Source organism: Serpula lacrymans (assembly GCF_000218685.1).
Source record: "Serpula lacrymans var. lacrymans S7.9 unplaced genomic scaffold SERLAscaffold_6, whole genome shotgun sequence".
Lineage (NCBI taxonomy): Eukaryota > Fungi > Basidiomycota > Agaricomycetes > Boletales > Serpulaceae > Serpula > Serpula lacrymans.
Genome location: NW_006763295.1, coordinates 1,441,759 through 1,466,088, shown reverse-complemented (window position 1 = coordinate 1,466,088; position 24,330 = coordinate 1,441,759). Strand labels below are relative to the sequence as shown.

The following is a 24,330-nucleotide window of genomic DNA, read 5'->3' as shown; positions in this document are numbered from 1 at the left end:
AGTCCGTTTATGGAAATTCGCGGTATTCCTGGACGCGGCATTTGCCTTGACCATCGTCGAGACTCAGGCTACCATCACTCCAAACCCTCCTCAAAATAAAGTCACCCTTGCGGCACGCATATATCGCTCATGAGTACTATAACTGATGTCTCCGGAAAGCTTGGAGAGTACATGCTGAAGGGCTGGGTAAGCCTCACTGGTTGTCTATCATGATGAATAGTTTCTGAGTGCTCATTCCATACTTGAAAGATCCTCACAGATACATCCTGCCCTACACCCGGCTGTAGGATCCCACTCATGCGTTCACCAAATGGGACAACTCCACAAACCTATTTTTGCGCCAACTGCGATGGATTTTCTCAGCGTAAGCTCTCGATATTGATACTTCCACTATTGTTGTCTTCAACAGCATTATAGCATCAACCTCAGCAGTATCCGATGCTCTGTCCCAAACCTCTAGCAACTCGTCTCACTCAGAGTATAATCGCTCTTCTACCCCTCCCACAGAAGTAACGAGCGCTCTCAGCTCGCCCACATTCGCGCCTGGAGTAGAAACAGAGGAGGCACTGCGTCGTAGACAGCAATCAGACTTCGCTTCGGCGGAAATTGGCAAGCGCCTTCTGAAAGGATGGGCCATGCTTGGAGAAGAATGTCCCAACATCAGATGCTATGGTGTGCCTCTCGTTCGACCCCCTAGGACGGGCGGCGACAGAAGCCCACTCAAGGTGAGCTCTGCTGGCTTACCACGTTGGATTCCCAGATCTGTTCTTACGATTTATAGGAGTGCGTGGTGTGTGGGACGTCGTATACAACCCAAACAGATGAACAAGGTTGGGAGCGCTTGGTATCCGTCAACCCCGCGCCTCAGGTGACCCAACCACGGGGAGAGACGTCTGCATCAACGCGAGGCTTGAACACACATATGTCTGACCACGACAATGGATCCTCTGTGCGCAGATCTCCTTGATTCTGCGGCAATTATCTGATTGATGGACTGATTTGGCTTCTAGAACTCTCGCGTTGCTAGACCTTCAGTACCCCCTATTAATATAGAAACACAACAGGTGAATACATACATTGCTTCACTGACTACTCGCTTCAACCTGCGGTCTCAATTTAGGATAGCATGGTTTCATCGTTGGCCGTTCAAAGGCCACATGCGGCCTCGACACAGGATGTCAGTTACAATCACTGGAGCAGATGTCATCGTGCTGATTTTAGTAAAACAGATACAAACTTCAGTCTCTGCTACGGCTTCTGCTCTAACTACATCATCACGATCTTTGGAAATGACTCTCCAAGTTCTCTCGCGAAAACTCAATTCATTGTGCAACGACCCTGCAATGGTGGATCCTTCTTCCGTTTCAGTGACCGCTGATGCTATCAGCAAAGTGACCCAAGCTCTTGCATCTGTCAAGCAACTGCAATGGAGTGAAAGCCAGGCCCAAGTGATGTCATGATAAAAATAGACTTCTCGACGTATGGTTCGCCATCCAAAAATTGCTTGACATGTCTGCCTCTCATCAGAGTTTACTGCCACTATTTTCTAACATATCACGGCTGACTGCTCCCTAACTGATATATGAAAATGGTGCCTACCTTCAGCATTTCGTCGTGATTGATATATCTCACTCGTGAAAATACACACGGCGGGGGAAATGAATAAGCAGCTACAAACGATACAATAAAGTGTCCAGCATAGCAAGGGTCAACCCAGATATCTCAATATCAAGAAGAAACAAATAAACGTAAAAATAGCGCCTCCAACGAAAATGTACATGTCCTGTGTGCTGTATAGGATATGATTAAACATGCAGTTCACTGTGAGAAATACAAAGCGTACCTTCGTCTTTCAATCCAACCAATAACGTCGCGACTGAACCCTAGGGTGTTGGCAGCATCGAGCAGCCGCCTCTGTGTTCCTTTCATCATGTTTCTTTGATCCACGAGGTTGTCCAGAACTTCTCTCCCTTGCGCCAAAAAGTCATCAATTCTTGCTTCGGTGTTTTGAATGAACGTGTGTTCGTCCAACGCATGACCTTCCCGCAGCGTTGAATGAGGTAGGGGTGTTGGCATTCGGAACGGTGATTCGGAGTGTTGTGAAGTTGATGGGTCATTCAAGGCATTAGGGGTGAAGCGCCGTCGCGTGTCAGAGTTAGGCGACAATAGACTTGACGAACTCTGGAGAAGTTCATTTCGCTGTGACGCCGCTTTCTGTGTCCTAGTTAGTAAACCATGACTGTCGAGAGTGGCCATTGGAGCTTCGTACCTCCGCCTTGACACGCTCAAACTGGCTTTTCAGGTCCGAGTAATCTGACCTGAATTTATGTACTCGCCTTGAGAGAGCTCATCACGTCAAACAGTATAGCCGCATATAAAGGAGATTCTTACATTTGTGCCTTCTCCTGCTTCGCCTTTATGATTTCACGCTTCGCCATGGAGTCATAGTCATCCACTGTCCGCTGCATAGCAGCCAGCGAAGCTGATATCTGCCCTAACGAGAGTACAGTTGCTGAGCTACCGTCACTTCACCTGTGACTGTTAAGAATGATTGACAAACCTAGTAAAGAGACTGAATTGTCGCCATTGCGTAGACGCTCGAGGTCAGCGTGGAGTGAGTTTGTCTGGCGAACACCGAGGGTGTACAGGGAATTCATGGCGGGGCTGAGCAAGACGTTGACGGAAGACGAAAGCTGATTCGTGCCTGTATCCGACAGTGCTCGAGTCGCGTTGTTCCCTGACGTGCTCGGCGACGTGTCTGCCGACTGTGCTGATTGGGCCGGCCGGCCTCTCGGCTACCAAGGCCGGTGTACAATGCAGATCCCACTGCAACCTCCATCGCCAGTATATACAGAACATACGTGGGGTCACCGACTGGCTGTGGTCACCTCGCTAGTAAGTATATATTGAAGCAACTCTATCGCAGTGCTGCACGTACATCAACGTACATCAAGGGGATATCATTTATGGTTGGAAACGTAGATGAGAACCGTTGTCACCGTCTCTTCCCCTTTCTCGATGCTTTACCACCAGCCCTCTCAGCCTTTTCCGTTCTCCTCGCCCTTTGTTTTGATCTATCCGCCTGACGCGCAGCTTTTGTCTGATACCTGATCTTCTTCACCTTTTCGCTTTTCTTTGCACTACTCTTGAGCTGTGTCACACCGCCTCTGTCTTTCTCTTTCCCTTTTGATTTAGTGGTCGACGGATTTGGTGCGTAATGTGGTACGGATTTTTCTGGTAGGGCAGATGTCGAGGGACCATGTATGAGTGTTTCAGGCTCGAATTCTTCCACAACCGTCACCGTGGCAAACTGTTCTTCTCCCTCATATTCTTCTTCCTTTTCCATGTCCTTACCGTCCGCATCATGCTCCAATCCTGACCATTCTCCTGTGTCATCGTCTCCATCATCTGTTGGACGGTAAGGGGATCAACGTAAAAGGCTAGACAGTATAGCTCATCACCAATGATAGCACCATATGCTCTTTCTACTTCGGCAGCATTCTGAACAGCACGCTCTGCCAACATACGTCGCCGCTGTGGAGTATTGACGCGATCAGAAGTGATTTAGACATCGCATCGCATTGTGGCACGTACTTCACGACGCGTCTCCAACCTCTCTTGCTTCTCTCTAGCCTGAGCCTTTTGTTTTGCCTCTTCCTTCTTGGCCAGTTTTCGTTTATGAAAGCCGGTCAAAAACTCCCTGATGGAAGGTGAGGCCGGTTAGTGGGATAGAGGGAGTGATATACCTGCGTGCGTCTTCATCGAAGAGCACCTCCTTAATCTGTTCTTTCCTTGCTCGTTTCTTTGCGGCTATTGCCCTGTGGGACTGGGTGAGTACCGCATAGTTTGATGGTTGCATGAGGGGGAGAGGCAAGAAAATGATACCGGCGGGTCCGGGGTCGGTGACTAAAGCCGGCGGGATGAGCAAATAATATATATAATAAAGGATTGTTTGGATTCTCGTTCCTCAGAAATGGAATAAGAATCGACTCTCAGGCGAAGACATTTGTGTTCGTTTCCCTCCCTCATATATAACGCACGGTCTTGTCTCTCCTCGCTGTCGAGCCGCTCAATGCCCGCCCTCACCCTCTCCCCCTCACAGCACACAAGCACGGGCACGGGCCATCTCCAAAACAGCCCTTACCACCGCACACAGGCTCTCCAAAGAGGACTCAGACCCCCGCCCACAGACCCCTTTTCAAACCACGCTCTTTACGACAGCGGCACAACAAGCCACCTCTCGCCCCAGTACCAACAGCTTTCTTATATCGAGCGGGTCTATCCATCCCCAGCACACTACTTTCCAACAAACGTCCAGACAATCCCCCCCTCATCTGCCATGTTCAGCTATTTTGCTACATCTCCCCAAATCTCTTCTACCTGGCAGGCCCACCCCTCCATCGCACAATCTAACCCGTATCCGCCGCTACCACCACCCCCGCAGCTGGTTCACAAAGTCTGGATCTTGGATTGCAACTCGTGTGGAACTTTCCTCACTAACCGCGGGATGAAGGTGAGTGTCACTCCTTCCTCAGTATTCTTAGCATACACCCATGCTCTTGTGCATGTGCTTCTCTGTATGATAATTTACCCATATACGCTCCCGCTATCTTGCTGGTGATGTTCATGCCAACAATTTCAGGCTGTCTTGCTTCTTCGACCAAATGTCTCTCTTTTCTCGACCGATGCCCTTCCTATCAACTGCTCGGCGTATACCACAAACCCGGATGCTCTTCGGCCATCCCCTTGCCGGCCATCTACACAAGTACCTTCCCGAACGTGCGAATGCCTCACTCAGACCCTGTGCTGTCACAGCTGCGGGAGTGCAGTCGGATATATGATCGTCATCCCAGTAAGATCATAGATCTCGTGCATCGCTTTGCGTTTAGACTGTCTAAATTTTCACCTAATTTGATTTAGTGCTCTCGTTGCACATCGTCAATCAGTGCCACGAATCGCGCTACAAATGGGCACCGTTTCGTATTTCACTCTAACGAAATCAAGGCATCTGAACGACACTATGTCTCGGGAGAACCTGGCGTGATCCCATACGATGTTCCCGTACCGAGTGCTGCCCCTGCCTTGACGCATGCATACCATCAGTCTCCGACTCATCCCACAACGCAATATAATTACAGTCATCCTCGCAACCCGCAGGCTCTCCCTCCCCAACCTACTTCCTCTCCCCCACCGCAATCGGAGTACTTGCCTACGCCCCCTCTCGAGCTTGCCGAGCTGACGCCTCTTTCTGCATCCTCTTCATCAGAGTCTCTGCCATTTTCTTTCAGTAGGGCTGCCTCTCCCTACCGTTCCCCGCGGGCTCTTCCCCGTTCACCTCCGCCTCTCCCACCGGCTGCTCAAGTGGTTCCCATGTCAATACCGTCGCAGCCGGCTTCTGCTTCTTCATCTCCTGAGCCGCGGGGAATGCCTCTAGAACAGAGAGAGCAAACAGCACGAAAACTCAAATCAGGAGAAGTTTTATTTTGGCACCATCTTTCCAGAAGCGGCGAGATTCCTGGAGTGCAAGAGGACTCACGGGCCAGAGTGGCGAAAAGGAATGACGGTCCGACTTTTTTTGATAGATGAGAGTATGTTGTCTTGTCGGCCATCCGCCAGCCTCCATGGCACTCGGGCATACCACTGGGCAGTGCCTTTAACGAACGTTACGACTTGTGCTCTATTGATATTATATGTATCAAGGTTCTTTTCTTATCTATAACCATCGATATGTTCCGACATCCCTGTTCAAATCATGACTTTACGCCTTGCTATACCCTCATTCTGTCTCGAAGCTGTTACCTGTGGACTACGCACATTTTTCAAGGTCATTCAATCATACATACTAGATCCGGTCATTTTATTCTTGTCTAGGCCGCCAATAAGGCAATTTGTTTTGTACAAAAGTTTGTACATTGGAGTGTATAAGACGCGGAGGTATTTTTGCACTTTTGACTTTCCGCTTTTCTGGTCCAGAATACCTGCAAGTGCGAACTACAGAAGCCGGTGCCGAAGTCAAATTCCCTCGGTCCTCGAAATCTCCACAGATACACGGTCTTCGACATGTTCGGGCGACACGAGAACTGACACGGATAAATCTCGGGGCTTGGAAGATGGCAGTATTAATAACACTACCATCTCATGACCTTCATCTCCAGGCTCGGCCCGCCCTCACTTGCATGAAACGGTAAATATTTAAGTCAAACCGTAGACGGCAAGGCGATGGTCCGTCCGCGCCCTTTGCTCTTCTGTCATCCGCATTGATTGTTAATAAACGTTACTAAAACATGTCTTCTTATCTCAAAGTTTCAGGGACTAAAGTCGTCGATGGCGATGGCGCAGAAGTCATTCTCAGAGGAGCAGGTCTCGGGGGGTGGATGAAGTAAGTATCAAAAATCCGATAACCTGTGCTGCTGTTCTCGTCATGTGTACTGATAACGCCTTTTCTTGATAGCATGGAGAACTTTATTTCGGGTTATCCTGGATGTGAGTTTCAGATCCGTGAGGCTCTGGCGGAAGTAGTGGGGACATCCAAGTCGGAATTTTTCTTTGACAAGGTGAACAGGTTTCCTGCTACTCCGGTTCGGCGGGATATGACACCGGCGTTTTACAGTTCTTGCAGTACTTTTTCGAAGATAAGGATGCTGCATTCTTCAAGAGTTCGGGCCTCAATTGCATCAGGCTACCTTTTAACTACAGACACTTTGAAGGTTAGGAGTATCGCACGTTTGTTCGACTGGCGGCTGGCTGATTAATGCTTATCATCAAAGATGACATGAACCCACGTGTGCTCAAGAGCGAAGGCTTCAAACACCTTGATCGTGTGATAGACCTTTGCGCACAACACGGCATTTACACCATCCTCGACTTACACACTGCGCCTGGTGGCCAAAATACCGACTGGCACTCAGATGCCGGCACTCACATGGCGAATTTTTGGCTCCATAAAGACTTTCAAGATCGCACATTGTGGCTCTGGAAAGAGCTTTCCAAACACTATATAAATAACAAGTGGATCGCTGGCTACAATCCCCTGAATGAGCCGACAGATCCCTCGCACACGCGCGTGGTTGAATTTTATGACCGCTTGTACAGCGCCATTCGTGAAATTGACTCTGAGCACATCATCTTTTTTGACGGCAATACGTTTGCCTCTGATTTTTCTCACTTTGGGGATATCCACAAGAAGTGGGCAAACACGGCATACTCGATCCATGATTATTCTGTCTTTGGATTCCCTGCGTCACCTGAGGATTATGTAGGCTCGGATGACCAGAAAAGGAGATTGAGGAGAAGTTACGAGAAGAAGAGGGAGTGGATGGACCAGCGCGGTTTATGCGTTTGGAACGGCGAATGGGGCCCAGTGTATGCAAGGACGCAATATGAAGGTTCGGCGACGGATTCGATTAACGAGCGGCGATACGAGGTACTTAAAGATCAGTTGAGCATATACAACAAGGTACATTTCATTGTCCGTCCCTTTCTCTACTTTGATTGATATATTCCGAAAGGACCGCCTGAGTTGGACTATCTGGTTATACAAAGATATCGGTTTCCAAGGGATGATTTATGTCGCACAGGAGACGCCGTACATGACTTTGTTGAAGGACTTCCTCGCCAAGAAACAGCGCCTTGCTGTCGATGCTTGGGGCTCTGACGATTCCCACGTTCGCCACGTATATCAACCCCTCATCGATCACATCACTAAAGAAATCCCACTGGAGAACCAGAAAGTTTACCCATACCCAGTTTGGAAGCTCTCCGACCGAGTTGGACGCTTGTCTCGCAATATTTTGGTTGCGGAGTACCTCGTCAAAGAGTGGGCTGAACACTTTAGGGGAAAGACGGAAGAAGAACTAGACCATATTGCAAAGAGTTTCAAGTTTGAAAACTGCGTGCATCGCAGTGGCTTGAACAAGATTCTTGCGGAGAATGCAAAGCTGGAAAAATGAGAACCCGGGAGTGATGGTGGCTAAGTTGTATTGTTCGTTACCTGTAAATATTATTATCCACGGAGTTCACAGTTGATAAGGTATAAAAATTATGTTTAGGACGAGTTTCCATCGTTATTATTTGTTGCAGCCTGCGGGTCTGAAGATTGTAGTTTGTCATCGCGGAGATCAAAAAATCATAATCGCTCGAATTTCTACCAGTGATTCTGAGTCGTACTAGGTCACAGTTGAAATTTTGTCTTGGGCTGGAGGGCCTCAAGCTATGGTCATAGACAAACAAAGTTGGGCTTGCATTCCTGGCTCTGACGTCATTTGATGGGATTTCACAGTAGAGCACATTCTCGCAGTTATATGTTGCAAGGTGAAATGCTTACTGTAAATGAACCACACGATTTGAGCCTCGGCGACAAAGATGAAGACGACATTGCGTATGCCTCACGTCTTTATTACAAATGTGAAGACGAGCAGAGTTCAACGCCAGCAGTATTTTAGTTCTCTTAAGATCACGGATACAATGTCATTTTCTGATAAACCTTACACACTATAACTTAGTTATAACAATATACACCATCATACAACACTAATCCCCACCAAACACGCAAGCCAATACACTCACTTTCCTGCCCAATCCAAACCATTCTTATACAGCTTCGAACACCCACCCTTCGCTATCATGGGACGCTTGACTGTACCAGCTCGTTCTATCGCTAGTTCTACTTGCATCTCGCGGCTCCCCCTCTGTCGCCATTTGCCCTTCTATCGTTGCCTGCCCAAAAATATTTGCATGTTCTTTCGCATTCTGGAACACCACCGTAGTCACTGTGGACAGCGAAGGGTGGGACGCAGCTGACTCGGGCCGCCTTGGCAGCTCGGCAATGTCAAGAAACTCTTTCCCTACAGATCTTTCGTAGAAGTCGGCCGGGGCTTCTGTTATGGTAGATGGACGGGGCAGGGAGATGAGCGGTCTTCGCATTATGGAGTCGGGTGGAAGAATGCGACGTGTAGTTGTGAAAAGAGTCACATTGACAGCTCCGGAGAATAGGAAAACTGCATCGCTAAAGAAAACTATGGAGTGGCGTTTACAAAGGGCTGGAGAAAAAACAAACCAGAATATAGTTACTGCAAAAGGCACATCTTTGCCTGCCCAAGAACTAAATCGAGCAGCGGCTATTGGGAGAATAAGAATAGTATATGCTATCTGAAGAATATATTAGAGTCAGCATTCAAAGGAAAGTTTACGTATATGACGAACGTACTGGGTATCTTTGTGAGGATGTAGTGTGAGCATTTACTTTTGTGAGATATACCGGTGCAGAGACTTACAATAACATCTGTTTCGCGATCATCATCATTTGATTGCCTGCAAAATCTCGACCACGCCATGATGATGATGTTCGCTTCCTGAATCGGAAGGTGATATGCCAGCCATGGATGATTATGTTTCCTCGCAAGCGAAGAAAGATCGAAGAATATAGTATGAAACTAAGAACCGCCGAAATAAACATCTAATGGATGATAGAATGAGCGACAGGCACTCAGGTTAAAATTTCGTGACTCACGATCATGTAATCTAGTCTATGATAGCTTGAAGGTTAAAATATATCAAGACATTGCAAGTAGGCAGTAGCTTACGTTATGCGCTCCGTTGCATAATTAGCCGAAATCCAACACCAGTATCCTGATATTCCATCTGTTGAAAGAACCGTATGGCTCGTAATGAAGCTTCAACAAACATGATGCAACTTACAGAATGGACCACGATCAGAGTTATCATAGGCGAGTGGCCCAGATATAACGATTCCAGCAACAACACTCCAACCACCTAGTAATGTCAACCATAACGAATAAGGTCGCATTTGCATTCGCAGGAATAGAATGCAAAATGTGTGGATAGCGATGATCTAAGCTAGAAGTTACTGAAGTGAAGACCTCGCATAATCAAAAGTACTTACTAAAGACCACATGGCTGTGCCAACGTCTGCAGCTTGCTTGATCGCACCTTAAAACACAGATGATATAAAATAACGTAATTTTGAAAGAAGAAAAATTTACCTTGTGCTACGCAGAAAGTTCCGGTGGTAAGAACGTGCTGCCGGATCCACTCCTCATTCATGATCGAGCCCACAGCTGGATTGAGAGATGAGGATAAGAGACTCTGTTATCGTGCTTCATGTGTGGGTTTACCTTGTAGCAAGTCTGAACATAACAAAGACACGAAGTATGCCGCGACATGAGTCCGAACGAACAGATTCTTGTCACTCGACGCTCGAGTATTATACGCAGAGATCTATACCCAAATTCAGTTTAAAGTAACGCAGAGGTAATACAGACTTATGATACGCACAGAAATAGCGCAGAGAAGGCCAACAACGGCTACTACTGAAACGCACGACACTACGATAAGCGTCTAAGCAGACGACTTAGTTCGTATATGGCAACGGGATATTCCAGTAAATAGTACTCACAACGATAGCATGGGTTTCTGAAGTCGTATACACGACCTCCAAGGAAGACCCTGTGAAACTATCCGACATCACTCGATGATTAGTGGTTAGCGACGATGAAGTCGAAGATAAGAGCTTAGATTAAAAAAATCGTAAGCGGGTAGTAAGCAATACAACAGGAATATTTATACTGACCTGCTATGCACAGCAGATTAAGAAGGAGGACCTGCCTCAGCCAAACAGCGTCTATGGGTGTACTGAGGGAAGAAGCAGCAGGGGTGCGAGGAGTTGCCTGTTCACTATTAGAGTGGACATGCCTGCCATCACTCCTGACATTATTGACGAGAGCCCTGGGATGCTGTGCATGCCATCGAAATTGTTATTGATGACTGATGCCGACCGAAGAGGACTTGTGTGTGTCGGGATTTGTACTGTACTTACAGCAACTGGCTATGTCGTTATACTATGTTTGTTGTTTACCTCTATGATATTCTTTGCCACTGAAATACGCTGGATGACAGTCAAAGATAAATGCAGAAGCCCTGCAGAAAGACGCTGTGTGCTGTAGACACTGCAAAATGTCAGGTCGCCGTCTGCCTTCAGCCAGGAACAGCTGTCAGGCCTGTCAGGGACGTAGAGTTACGTAAGACCTCTATCACGTGCCACCGACAGATAGGTGAAACTGGAACCGACGGATGCTCCTCGCAGTGGGGGACACACAAAGTATATGTGCTGGATGAGCTGGATGACGGTCTCAACTTTGTCCCGAGGGCGGCCGTTCTCGACTGAAACAATAACTTAGACGCTGTTATACGCTGTTTATTATGCAGCTCGCCACCAATCGGGGTGCTCCTTTCTCAAAGATTTCCTTATTCGGGGTACGCCACTTGGTTCAACTTGAACCTGCCAATACAGCATGCTCTGATTCAGCTATCTATATAGAATACGTTGGAAAACATGTATATGCGGAGTACGTTACGCTACGCATTCCTCGGCCGAGCCTGCAGTTCATTTGAAATCATGGGAGCCTGCTTGACGCCGTTTCGTACTTTTCGATTTCATGGACATCGGCTTCATCATCACGTATCAGCCACAGGCGGCCATCCAGATCGCATCCAAATGCAGTCTAGGGAGCCAAATCCACCATAGATGGTGACTTAGACTGGTATGACAAACAGGTTTGGGACCATCGGTGGGCTGAACCAATCTCCGCTGAATAACTCATTCCCCATTGAATTCAGGATGACGCAGTATCCGATCACACTCTCCTAAGATCGTGTCCTGCAGACCTATAAAATCCCCTTCGTCGTGTCCACTCTTTCTCAAGCTCCTTCTCCATTCACAATGCGGTCTCTTTTCTTTGCAGCCGCTGCCTTATTTTTGAGCTCGGTGTTGGGAGCACCTCCTCCGCCTCCTAATCCCTCTGGAGGTGTGGGTGTCAATGCTAGCGACCCTCCGCCTGTCTATCACACTATGACAGATTTTGACTTCCAGTCATTTGTGCGTTTACTCCTTTTATTCCCCTAGTCTCAAACTTGACAAAAGCTCGTTCGTAGAATTTGGCTTTGAATCAAGAGTACATAGAACTTGATCTTTTCCACTATGGACTGGCAAAATTCTCTGCCCAAGATTTCGAGGACGCGGGCATCACACCGGAGTATCAGTTCCTCATAGAATATATGGCCGATCAAGAAGTTGGACATGCTATTCTAATCTCTGATATTTTAGGACGTGAGTACTTTGCTTCTACTTCTATCACCTTCTTCACGCTTATTTGCCTTGCTTCGTAGCCCGCGCTGCTAAGGCATGTGAATATCAGTATCCATTCAACACCGTGCGCGAATTCATCGACTTCTGCCAAAAGGTATGCTAGTATTTGTTTACATATGCATCAGTTGGTTGACCCACCTCTCAGTTGACTCGCTGGGGTGAATCGGGCGTATACGGTTTCCTTCCTCACTTAAACAACCGCGCTCCTGCTGAGTTGCTCATCAATTCGATTACGACTGAAGCTCGTCAACAAATGATATTCCGTCAACTTGAGGGTGTTTTCCCTATGTCGGTACGTTTAAGCAGCATGGCAGTTCTATAAGTTCCGTCCCGAACTTTATCTCATATCATATATTCAACGTTAGGTATACTTTGAGGTTGGTATTCCCCAAGCATGGGCATGGACTCTGTTGGCCCCTTACCTTACGCATTGCCCTGCCGAAAACCCACACATTGAGTGGCAGAATTTCCCTGCCCTTGACATAAAGGTAGTCATTTCTTTTATGCACACAACTTTGTAATACTCATCGATATTAGAACAATCCCAGTGCTCTTTACAATGACAGCAAAGCTGCAATCGCTACCAATGTATCTGCGATTTCCTACCCGGGCAGGGAGGTTCAGTTGTCTTGGGAGGATCCTGGAAAGACTGTAAGTTATGACGGGAAGTATGTCACTACCACCAGCGCCGGTGCTCCCAAGGTAAAGCATAACGTCCACGCCAACAACATTTCATCTAACGTAACAATTTCAGTTCGCTCTATGGGCGTCCCAACTTAACTCCACATACACGCCGTTGTACAACATATCGAACAATTGTGCTTACACTAAGCAACCGGATGGTCGTGTCTTCGGTGATGGTACTGCCCCAATCTGGAATGACACAATGTGAGTTGATTAGCTTGTACTATCGAGCTATCAAACCTTATAGCATTTGGTAGGTTTATTGCGATCACGGATAAAGATCTATATGTCACTCCTTACAATCTATCACTGGTCAACCCCCACATCGTCGCTGGCCCTGCTATCTACCAGGCTGGCTAAGGCAAAGGAGAGTAGATGTATTAATGGTTTTGTTTGGACATTTTTCATTGACTGGACAAAGAACTGTAATTTCTTGTTGTATTTAGCAAAATTTTATTGGATTGTTGTTGTATGAAATAGCATACGTGAAGGGCAAATCTGTGTTGAGAGAATATTCACAGTTTGTGCTACTGTGCATTGGAACCTTGAGAAAGAATTGCAGTCTTAAAATTTATTTGCTTTGATCTTCTTTACACTGTGTAGAACTTGCGCATCTATTTGGTGGAAAATCCGAAGATTTCTTAATTACATACATCTGCAAAGCGCGAAAATTCCCTTAAACCTCGCCTAGCGTTAGGCTCATTTCAAAATTTAAATCTTCTGGCGCCGATGTCTCTGATTGGTGGAAAAAGTCGATATTTCCATATATATCCAAAGGATTGATTTTTCAGAAGTAGATTGCGATGAGATTTCAGATATCATAGAGAGCGTTTTATCAGCGTGATAAGATAGAGATTGCCAGTGGTGGCTGATTGTCATTATCATATCAGAGAACAATAACTAGGAGCATGAATATCTACTGTACAACAATCAATCTGCAAACTCGGTCAGAAACATATTATAGGTCTCTTTGTCTGAGAAATTATTGACATGGAAAGTTGTTGGAACCTTCATAGAGTTGCTGGAATTGATGTCACGGTTCATAACTGCACCAAAGACGGGTATGAGATCGACAGGCAAGTGTATTGAGTTGAGAGGAAACACATTGCCTACCCGGATCCTTTCTCCGGTTGTCGAGTTGCGGAAGAGTCGTTCAACCATGTACATATCAACGTCTTCTTCTACCAAAACATTCCCTTGGCCATCTCTTCTCACTCCTGTATAACCGAAATTTTGTGCATAAATAAGCACAGGCAATAGACATTGGTCGAGGACAGTGTTTCACGGCACTATGGCCTGAAATATGATACGTGTTTGCACCACAGAAGTAGCTAGATAAAAGCAACACATCAGTTAATGTTACGATAACACATTTTTGGACTTTTAGTTTTCATTCTCCTCTTTAACCTTCTACTGTAGTTTTCACACTCCGTGCCATGCGGCACTTTCCCTTTTATTCAAACCCCACTTTCTCACGCTGCACTGCCTTTCTTTCTATTTTAGATACAAGTCTCTCACGCAGTGGAGCTGGTCACACGGGCTGCGCCCTCTGACATCATCAGCCACTACCTTCATCAACTGTATAGTACAACATGTACAAACAACCTGTAGTAGTATATATACCACAATAGATCCAGGAGACTCCTCAGCGAGTCCTCCTGTTGTTTACCCGCAACTAACTCGGTCCTATCCTATCCTAAGGGTAACCACTCCCCTCACTACCTTCAAAGTTGGTTCTAGTTGTGCGCCAGAGTATACAAACTCTAGGTTTTTACACCGATACTCTTCAACCTCAGTACTCTGATTCACTGCCCTCTTCAGGGACTTGACCAGACATCTGTTTTTGTTATATAGCTTCGCATTCGTTGCCTGACAGAATATTGAACTCACCTTCAAATCCTTTTCCAGAGCAACCCTTTGGAAGACCATTCCGCTATACCTTGAAAAAGACTGTCGTTGCCTTTGCACCGGTCTAAACCCTCATCGTCACCTTCTTCGTACCTCCATCATCCCTATCCCTCTCCTCACCCTCGCCATCGGCCTCTTACTATCCATACCACCACACCTATTTGTTAGTTTTGGTGATTCTGCACCTAGTTGTGCTATCTATTTTCCCTTCTTTCTAAATCACTTTTCTCTTTATTCTTTTTGCTCTATTGTTCAGTATTCACTGAGCATTCTATAATTTTGCCTTTGTGGCTGATTTGTTTACCTTTGTTTACAAAACTTCAGACTAGTGTTGCAGAGTCCAGTATTCCTATTCTTTAGTTACTCATACTGGACTCTAGTTCTGTCCCTGTTAGCTCTCAGCAAGTGGCTAGACACTTCCCAGAAGTTCTCAATTGAACACTATCACCATCCAGTCCCCTCAAACTGAACATCTCAATCTCATCTACCATCACCACTCTCGTCCAATTCCTCGCACTCTTTGCCATCATCCGATATCTTCAGACCGAGCTCATCAGTGACATCATTTACCTTCACCATGTCTACGTCCCAACAGCACTCAGAAGAGTGGGTGTCAGAAGCGGACCGCAGACACCAGAGAGACTTCCTTGCAGCCCTCAACAAGCCGCTCCCGGTCCTCTCTGTCCCTACCGAAGCTCGTACCCCAGACGCAGAAGGAACGGTCGAGCAGATCACTGAACTTTATCAAAACTCCTCTGCTTCGTCTTCTCCAATCGATCCAATCGAGGAAATCATCCTCGACATAAACAACACCCTTGCTCTCACCCAATCTGTTACAATTGACATACCAGCACCTACTTACGCTTCACTTTTTTGTACTTTTACTTTTACTTTTACTTTTTCCAAGTCATATGACCAGTCATGTGACCATTTACTTTACTTTACATTTTCAACTTTTCATAGTCACATACCAATCATGTGACACATCACCTGACCAGTGTCTAGACTCATCATGTGACCAGTCACATGCTAGACATCGGACTTTAAACTTTATTTACAACTGTACAGTACCTCATGTATTTTAGTATATATACAGGAGCAATACATGGGGAAGGACTCAGCGAGTCCTCCTGTTGTCTACCAACAACTAACTTGTTGAATCCTAATGGGTAACCACTTCCACCTCTTCCTCTTCTTTTGAGTGTTGTTTTCATTGTGCTCCAGTGCCCCAAGACTGTGTCTTGTTGGTGTTGTCACACAATCTATATTTTACCATTCTGCCATCTGTAGGAGAAATTCTAGGAGCCTTGAGGAGGTACTCCAACATCTTAGACAAGGCATGGAGAGAACTTTTAATCTTCATATTCCTGCAGCACGGACAAATTCCGTTGAGTGACTACTTCGAGAGTCTAGTAAGCCCAAGTTACGAGAACACTCAGAGGGTTAAGCTTTTGAAAGGAGCAGCCAACGTACAGGAACGAAATTTACATCTCATTTCACAAGATATATATTCCCTCTCTCCTCGAACTTTATTGTATTTGCCCTTTTTCATTCCCAGACATACCCAGTCGACTCCTCCCCTACAATTTTGAACACACCTTGCTTTGCGGTATTGTTCTAAGGAAGAGGCCCTACGAAGAACCCACCTACAACATCCCTTCTTTGTTTTTTACCGAAGACTACTACAACATCTACTCCGCCTCTCCAGTCCATTATCAACCCATCCAGTACTTTTGTATCAGCAACCACCTCAACAATCTTTCTATTATCCATTATTTGACATGACTCCATTGTACTCTCTATCTCCCCCAAGTCGAAGATCTTGACGCATTTGGACCACATTTTGGTCTTCAACATAGTACTTCTATTGTCATTGTTACGTCTTCTACCAAATATCACATTCAACGAGTTGTTGCTGGATTAGCTCAATTTGATCAGCTCATTGCAACCGCACAGAGGAAATTCTGTGACAGAGAAGACTACACAACCAAAATCGACAATATCTGATATGTCTCGGAATACATTGAGAAGTATTACTGGGTCTTAGAAATTCTCACACTGTTCGTCGTTAATCAGCAATCAGACTACCCCGAGCGCTTCATTGTTACCGTTATCCAAAGCGACCTCTGAGCCGTTGTTAATCACAGTCCACAAACTTGTATCTACTCGCAATACTCATACACCTACCAAGGTCGAAGAGGAGAGACACCACTCATCCCATCAGTCAAGCAACTTTTTGCACCTTGCACGGAAAGAATCAAATTAGAAATGGGAAGCTCATTGGAAGATATAGTTGGAGACGGATCAGACGAAGGGACAGAGTCAGAAAGCAAAGGGTCTACTGGAAACATAGAGTATTGGAGACCTCAAGAAGCAGAAGGAGGAGATTTTCCCAGTAACTTTGTATTTGACCCTGACTTTAATTAAACAAAGACTCATTATCTAACTTGTTAAAACTGGAGCCTTATTAAGAGCCCCGTCCTCTTGTCACTCCCGGAACACCTCCCCCACAATCTTTAGGAGCTGCCGCAGAAGCCCTGGAACCTGACGATCTATATCAATCCGCAGGACCGGAAGACTTTCCTCCCCCACCCCAGAATCCATTACCCGAAAACCAACCTGATAATTGGTTCGATCAAGAATCTCTGGACCTTGAACCTGATCTAGCAGCAAGAATGACCGACGAATCCAATCAAGGCAGCAAGGCTGTCCTTGCTTCTCCTCCATTCAAATTCATTGGCAAAAAGAAAATATACCATGACTGGAAAAATGCATTAGCAAACTACTTTTTTGCTTATCCCAAAAGTTTCCAAACCAACTCCTCCAAAATCCTTTTTGCATTATCTCAAATCTTGTCCGATAAAGCCAATGACGCCTGCCACACTTAGAAGGCAAATTTCAACGACAGAACCACGGTACTAGGAGACTTATTTGCACCACTAAATTGGGAAACTATCTCGGAGTTTATCAAGGAATTAGATAACAAATTCCTGGACCCTCATCTCAAGTTGAAAGCAGAAATTGCGCTTCATAGCTACAAGCAAAGAGAGATGATGGTTGACACCTACTTTGGAGGACTTGAATCCAAACTTATGGAAGCAGGATTGCCACCAAATGCACATGAAAGTTATCCATTCATTCACAGTATCCTTCGCCGCAACCTCTCTCAATTCCTTTGTGATCGTATTTTGCAACAAGAAAACCTACCAACCACGTACTCAGAATGGAAGGTAGCAGCCAGGAAGTGGGAGCAGCAAAATGAAGAACTTGGTCTGGAAAGGAGGAGAGACAGACCCCCACAACAGAGACTACCGCCACCTCAGTACCAACAATATCAACCGCGTTATCAACAAAATTGGAACTACCCGCCGCCACAGCATCAACAAGCAGTACCACGTACAGAGACGCGAAGACCACAGTATATCCAACAACAATCATATTATACTCCACCACAGAGGCCGCCGCCCCAGAATGCAGTCCATCCAAACACAGCAGGAACATTTAAAGGATTATGTGTACCTATGGAGATTGGGAGTTTGAACACGCAGAGACAATGTTGGCCCAACCCGAACATTATTTGTTACAATTGCGGTGAGCAAGGCCACATTTCTAGGAATTGTCCACACAGAAAGGTGGCAATACGTTATATGGAAACGGAGGAAACCAAAGACACTCCCACTACATCATCATTGAAAGAGATTGAAGTGCCTCCGAAGGATTTTCAGAATGGTCAGGAGTAAGCACAGACTCTCTGACCTGTAATGTTGTATCTAACTCTTGTACACTACCAATAACTGCAATGAATCAAGTTGATCAACATCTACATGTGGTAACCAAAAACTATGCAGAGCCACATTCACCAGAATGGTTGGCCAGACAAATCAAAAACCAGAAACCAGAAAGAGCAAGGGCTCGTCAATCTTGAAACACGGATCATGGCGATAACACAGTTGGAATTGAACACCTTTGCCACTAAAAGTCAACAGATAGCTGAGTCCTCCAAAAGGGCAAAGTCAAAACTCACCTTCCGAGACATCGTCCCCCCAGTCTACCATGAATTTGAACCCATCTTTACCAAAGAATCATTCAACAAACTTCCCCCAAAACGCCCTTGGGACCACGCCATTGAATTAGTACCTGAGGCTAATGGTCTTGACTGCAAAATGTATCCTCTTAGCCGAGATGAACAACACCATCTAGACGAATTCCTTGACAAAAATCTGAAGAGTGGACAAATCCGAGTATCCAAGTCACCCTATGCATCCCCATTCTTCTTTATCAAGAAGAAAGATGGTTCGCTATGCCCTGTCCAAGACTATCGCAAGCTGAACGAGCTTACCATAAAGAATCACTGCACCCTCCCCCTCATATCCGAACTCATTGATAAACTCAAAGGTGCCAGCTACTTCACAAAGCTAGATGTACGATGGGGATACAACAATGTCCGAAACCAAGAAGGAGACAAACATAAGGCCGCTTTCAGGACCAATTGCGGCCTGTTCAAACCCCTTGTCATGTTCTTCGGACTTACCAACTCACCGGCAACCTTCCAAACAATGATGGACCACCTCCTCAGAGAACTGATCATGGAAGGAAAAGTTATTGTATACCTAGACAATATCATGATCTTCACAGAGACACTTGAGGAACATCGCCAAATAGTCACCAAAGTCCTTCGCATTCTGCAGCATAACCAGTTGTATCTCAAACCGGACAAATGCGAATTTGAGAAACAGGAAGTCGAGTACCTAGGCATGATCATTTCCAAAGACACTATCTGTATGGATCTGTTAAAAGTTGCAGCAGTTTCCGATTGGCCAGCACCAAAGAACAAAAGAGAACTTCAATCATTCCTAGGATTCTCCAACTTCTATCGGCGATTTGTCAAAGACTACAGGAAAATCGCAAAGCCGCTCACTGTGCTCACTGGAAAGGTTGACTGGATCTGGAAGGACGAACAAGAGACATCTTTTGAAACATTGAAGAGAACACTCACTACTGCCCCCACCCTTGCTATACCAAATGACAACGACCCGTTTAAACTAGAAACCAGCACCTCTGACTTTGCTGTAGGAGCTGTCCTATCCCAAAAACAGAACAATAAATTCAGACCCATAGCATTCTGTCAGGCAACAAATACGAAGCTATATAACAAAGCCCAATGTCTGGTCAAGTCCTTTCTTGAAGGCGGTGAATCAGAGTATGAGAATGAAGAGTATCGGTAAGAGCGCAAATCCAAACTAATATTGAACTGGAGAACAATACATCAAGTATGTACTTCTCTATATAGTGAACGACGATGGTCAGACCGAGAAAGGGAAGTACTGAGAAAGTGGTCTGACCAGCTAGCTAACCAATAAGAAAAAGGAAGAAAGTGGTCCGATCTATCGTCTTTACTAATCGTACGAGAAAGTGTATTGGTAAGGGATGTACGATTGGCTGTATCAGTAAGCCCATGAGAAGGCGCTGACTCACAACCTTCTTCGCTTATCAATATTCCTCCGAAGTATTCCCAGACATAGCACTGGATCGTGACTATGTCATCTGGATATCTTCTCGAGGGTCGACAACGAGTCTACCTCGTTGTAGGTATGATAGAACGTGAGTGTGAAGAGAGAATAAGAAGAAAAATGATAAAAGTAATAAGACACCTGCTGTAATCTCCAGTCCAAGGGCAAGAGGAGTGACGGGGATTGAGTCTGTTAACCACGACATGACGGGAATGCGATAAGAAAAATCGATTCCTCACATTAGCTCCCCTTTTATAAGACTCGTGTCCTCATGAGTCCGGATGCGGCACTTTGGAACTTGTTACTAATCCAATCAAAGAGCATGGGAGGTTTGGAAGTGGCGGTGTAGTTTTCGTAAGGACGGAAGTGGAGAGAAGCGGTAATAATCCGAGGGGCGGCTGGATTTGTTTTATGAAAGGCGGCGAGTAGATCAGCGACATGCGTAAGATTGGTGTCGGGTTCCCAAGTTCGTTCGGAGACTGGATAACCATGCCAGTGAATGAGGTAGTCGAGTTTACTACCTTTCAGTTTGGTCGGTCTGGAAGCGATTATACTCTCTACTTCGTATTCGTCTATTCCTTCCACGATCTCGGGTGGTGGTCGCGAGGAAATTGGTTGATTGATGAATTCGGGAGCGTGGTATGGGGAAAGGATGGCTTCGTTGAATACGGGGTGAATGGACTTCCAACTTTTAGGGATGTCGAGTTGGTACGCGGAGGGTCCGACCTTTTGGGTGACTTTGAAAGGTCCGAAGCGTTTATCGTCCAATTTCTTCATTGGTCTATTCGTTGTGATGTTATGCCCTTCTAACCAGACTTTGTCGCCAACTTGGTACTCCTGGGAGGGGGACTTCTTGCGGTCGTAATACTTCTTCAGATTCTCGTTTGCTACAAGAAGGGAGGATTTCGTGATATCGTGGAGTTTTTTCATTTGTTCGCTAAATTCTGCTGCAGAAGCGGAGCGAGGGGATAACGCGGTGGTGATATTTGTTCTTGGGTGTAACCCATAGTTCAAAAAGAAAGGCGTTTGATTCGTTGCGGTGTGGAGGTGGTTGTTGTATGTAAACTCAGCAATGGAGAGCCAGTCTGCCCAGTCATCTTGTCGATGATTTATAAAAACGCGGAGGTAGTGCTCTAGATCCTGGTTGATCCGTTCGGATTGTCCGTCTGTTTGAGGGTGATAGCCTGTAGAGAGGCCTGGTGTTATCCCCATTAGGTCGTAGAAGTCTTTTGTGAATCGAGACATGAATTGAGGACCTCGATCGGAGATGATCTTTTCAGGAATTCCGTGGAGTCGTATTACATTATCTCGGAGTTGACGTGCATAACCGGCCGAGTCGAGAGTGACGAAGGTGGGGACGAAATGGGCCATTTTACTAAATCGGTCAACAAAGACCTGAACGGCGGTGTAGCCCTTGGATTCCGGTAATGCGCCTATGAGATCGGTGGTGATAATCTGCCAAGGCCGATCTGGTATCGGGTTCGGGTGTAGAGGGGCGTTAGTCTTTGTCCGATGTGCCTTGGTGCGTTGACAACTCTCGCATCCTCGTACATACCGTCTGATATCTGTACGAAGACTTGGCCACCAGAGCTCTCGGTTTACTCGTTCAAACATCGTTCTTTCTCCTGGGTGCCCGGCTAGGGCTTCGTCGTGATGATCTTTCAATATTCGCGCCCTTAGTTCGTGATTTCGGGGAACGTATACTCGGTCAGCTAAAGGGATCGGGTAGGAACTCGTCGCGGACTCTCTCTTGATCCAGACGATCCTATCCTTCATCTTCCAGGTATCCGGCTTCTCTCTCAAGTTCTTCTTTACTACGTCGTCTTGTTTCTGGAAGCTTTGACGTATATCTGGTAGGTATCCTTCGTTGGTGTCAAGTAATTCGAAATGTACGTCTGGGAGAAGTATCTGATCCTCATTATCGTTTGTGCCTTTAGGATGATCGATCCGTCTGCTTAACAGGTCGGCCTTCGTATTCTGATTTCCTTTGACGTGTTCCATCTTAAAATTATAATCTGCAAGCTGGGATGACCATCGAGCTTGGCGTCGATTGTATTTCTGAGGTTGACGGAAGTAGAGGAGGTTTTGGTGATCTGTGAAGATGGTGAAGGGGTGTTTCGATCCTACAAGGTGATGTCGCCATTCATCTAACGCCGTCATGACGGCGAGCATTTCTTTGTCGTAAATTTCATAGTTTCGTTCTGCAGCGGTAAGGGCTTTCGAGAGGAATGCTATGGGTCTGAATTTGTTGTTTTGTTTCTGGGACAGGACGGCTCCTACAGCGAAGTCAGAGGCGTCGGTTTCTAGTTTGAATGGGTCGTCGTCGTTTGGTATAGCAAGGGTGGGGGCAGTAGTAAGCGTTTTCTTCAACGTTTCAAAGGACGTTTCTTGTTCGTCTTTCCAGGTCCAGTCAACTTTTCCGGTGAGCACAGTGAGTGGTTTCGCAATTCGTCCGTAGTCTTTGACAAATCGTCGATAGAAATTGGAGAACCCTAAGAATGATTGGAGTTCTCTTTTGTTCTTTGGTGCGGGCCAGTCAGCGACCGCTGCGACTTTTAACGGATCCATCCGGATAGTGTCTTTGGAGATGATCATGCCTAAATACTCGACTTCCTGTTTCTCGAATTCGCACTTCTCTGGTTTGAGATACAACTGATTTTGTTGCAGGATACGGAGGACTTTGGTGACTATTTGACGATGTTCTTCGAGTGTTTCCGTGAAGATCATAATATCGTCTAAATATACAATAACTTTTCCTTCCGTGATCAGTTCTCTTAGGAGGTGGTCCATCATGGTCTGGAAGGTTGCCGGCGAGTTGGTAAGTCCGAAAAACATGACGAGGGGTTCGAACAGGCCGCGATTGGTCCTGAAAGCGGCCTTGTGTTCGTCTCCTTCTTGGATTCGGACGTTGTTGTATCCCCATCGTACGTCTAGTTTCGTGAAGTAATTGGCACCTTTGAGTTTATCGATAAGTTCGGATATGAGGGGGAGGGTGTAGCGATTCTTTATGGTAAGCTCATTCAGCTTGCGATAATCTTGGACAGGGCGTAGTGAGCCATCTTTCTTTTTGATAAAGAAGAATGGTGATGCGTAAGGTGATTTGGATACTCGAATCCGTCCACTTGTTAGATTTTCGTTAAGGAATTCGTCTAGATGGTGTTGTTCGTCTCGGCTAAGAGGGTACGTTTTGCAGTCAAGACCATTAGCTTCGGGTATTAACTCGATTGCATGGTCCCAAGGACGTTTCGGGGGAAGTTTGTCGAATGATTCTTTGGTGAAAACGGGTTCGAATTCATGGTAGATTGGAGGAACGACATCTCGGAAAGTAAGTTTTGACTTTGCCTTTTCGGAGGATTCGGCGATTTGTTGACTTTTAGTGGCGAATGCGTTCAATTCTAGCTGTGTTATCTCCATAATTCGTGTTTCAAGATCGACGGCTAGAACTTTATCCCCTTCTTCAGGATGATACTCCGGATCATCAGCAGGGAAGGTAATCTTGTTGGTCCGCCAATCAATTGTGGGATTCGTCAGTATCAACCAGTCGTATCCAAGCAGTATGCGTGGTGAAAGTAGAGATGCTACGATGACATCTATCAAATGTTCTTTCCCTTTCACATTGATGTGAAGAGTGACATAGTGTGTTACTTTCTGGGATCGACCATCGGCTCCTGCAGCGTCAAGAGGGACGGGCAGAGGCGTAGTATTGAGGGTATACTTGTCAACCAGGCTTCGATCGATAACCGAGTTGGTGCAACCAGAGTCGATAAGGGTTGGGACGGTGAATGTCTGTCTGTCGTCTATGGTAGTGACTTGAGAAATGATATGGAGGCTTCGTTTTGACGTAGGGTGGTGCGGCGAGGTGTAAGCATGGATGCGTTCTATAATGTTCTCTTCGTCGTGGTTCCTCAGCATCTGTATCGCCTGCAGGGTGATATGCTCGTAGTGATCTTTATGGGCCCAGTTTCGTAACAGAGCTCTTGCTCTTTCTGGTTTCTGGTCTTTGATTCGTCTGGCCAGCCATTCCGGTGAATGTGGCTTCGCGTAGGTTTCGGTTACAGCACGTAG

At 46.1% G+C, this 24,330-nt stretch overlaps 6 protein-coding genes across 6 annotated transcripts; 3 read left to right on the top strand and 3 right to left on the bottom strand.

Moving 5' to 3' along the window:
* Positions 1-30: 30 nt before the first annotated feature.
* SERLADRAFT_465940 (uncharacterized protein) lies at positions 31-1,609 on the top strand (the record flags this gene model as incomplete). The annotated part of the gene is made up of 7 exons (XM_007317642.1): positions 31-186; positions 250-364; positions 418-725; positions 782-949; positions 1,011-1,064; positions 1,121-1,177; positions 1,230-1,609. 7 exons carry the CDS (start codon positions 130-132, stop codon positions 1,458-1,460), a joined length of 990 nt encoding a protein of 329 aa, XP_007317704.1.
* Positions 1,610-1,644: 35 nt separating this feature from the next.
* SERLADRAFT_465936 (uncharacterized protein) lies at positions 1,645-2,710 on the bottom strand (the record flags this gene model as incomplete). The annotated part of the gene is made up of 5 exons (XM_007317641.1): positions 1,645-1,790; positions 1,844-2,214; positions 2,270-2,336; positions 2,392-2,494; positions 2,561-2,710. 5 exons carry the CDS (start codon positions 2,655-2,657, stop codon positions 1,709-1,711), a joined length of 720 nt encoding a protein of 239 aa, XP_007317703.1.
* A 141-nt stretch (positions 2,711-2,851) lies between these two features.
* Positions 2,852-3,904, bottom strand: SERLADRAFT_465935 (uncharacterized protein; the record flags this gene model as incomplete). The annotated part of the gene is made up of 4 exons (XM_007317640.1): positions 2,852-3,408; positions 3,462-3,534; positions 3,595-3,700; positions 3,747-3,904. 4 exons carry the CDS (start codon positions 3,857-3,859, stop codon positions 2,996-2,998), a joined length of 705 nt encoding a protein of 234 aa, XP_007317702.1.
* Positions 3,905-6,364: 2,460 nt separating this feature from the next.
* Positions 6,365-8,151, top strand: SERLADRAFT_465929 (glycoside hydrolase family 5 protein; the record flags this gene model as incomplete). The annotated part of the gene is made up of 5 exons (XM_007317639.1): positions 6,365-6,379; positions 6,452-6,554; positions 6,611-6,707; positions 6,768-7,456; positions 7,509-8,151. The coding sequence occupies 5 exons, from the start codon at positions 6,375-6,377 to the stop codon at positions 7,947-7,949; spliced, it is 1,335 nt and encodes a 444-aa protein (XP_007317701.1).
* Positions 8,152-8,421: 270 nt separating this feature from the next.
* Positions 8,422-10,955, bottom strand: SERLADRAFT_465926 (uncharacterized protein; the record flags this gene model as incomplete). The annotated part of the gene is made up of 14 exons (XM_007317638.1): positions 8,422-9,004; positions 9,056-9,147; positions 9,206-9,212; positions 9,273-9,454; positions 9,509-9,524; positions 9,582-9,639; positions 9,697-9,850; positions 9,902-9,948; positions 10,002-10,076; positions 10,134-10,236; positions 10,294-10,356; positions 10,415-10,528; positions 10,589-10,751; positions 10,835-10,955. 12 exons carry the CDS (start codon positions 10,481-10,483, stop codon positions 8,590-8,592), a joined length of 1,281 nt encoding a protein of 426 aa, XP_007317700.1.
* A 911-nt stretch (positions 10,956-11,866) lies between these two features.
* SERLADRAFT_387727 (uncharacterized protein) lies at positions 11,867-13,207 on the top strand (the record flags this gene model as incomplete). The annotated part of the gene is made up of 8 exons (XM_007317637.1): positions 11,867-11,893; positions 11,950-12,124; positions 12,184-12,257; positions 12,309-12,455; positions 12,529-12,651; positions 12,701-12,865; positions 12,918-13,051; positions 13,105-13,207. The coding sequence occupies 8 exons, from the start codon at positions 11,867-11,869 to the stop codon at positions 13,205-13,207; spliced, it is 948 nt and encodes a 315-aa protein (XP_007317699.1).
* Between the last annotated feature and the right edge of the window lie 11,123 nt (positions 13,208-24,330).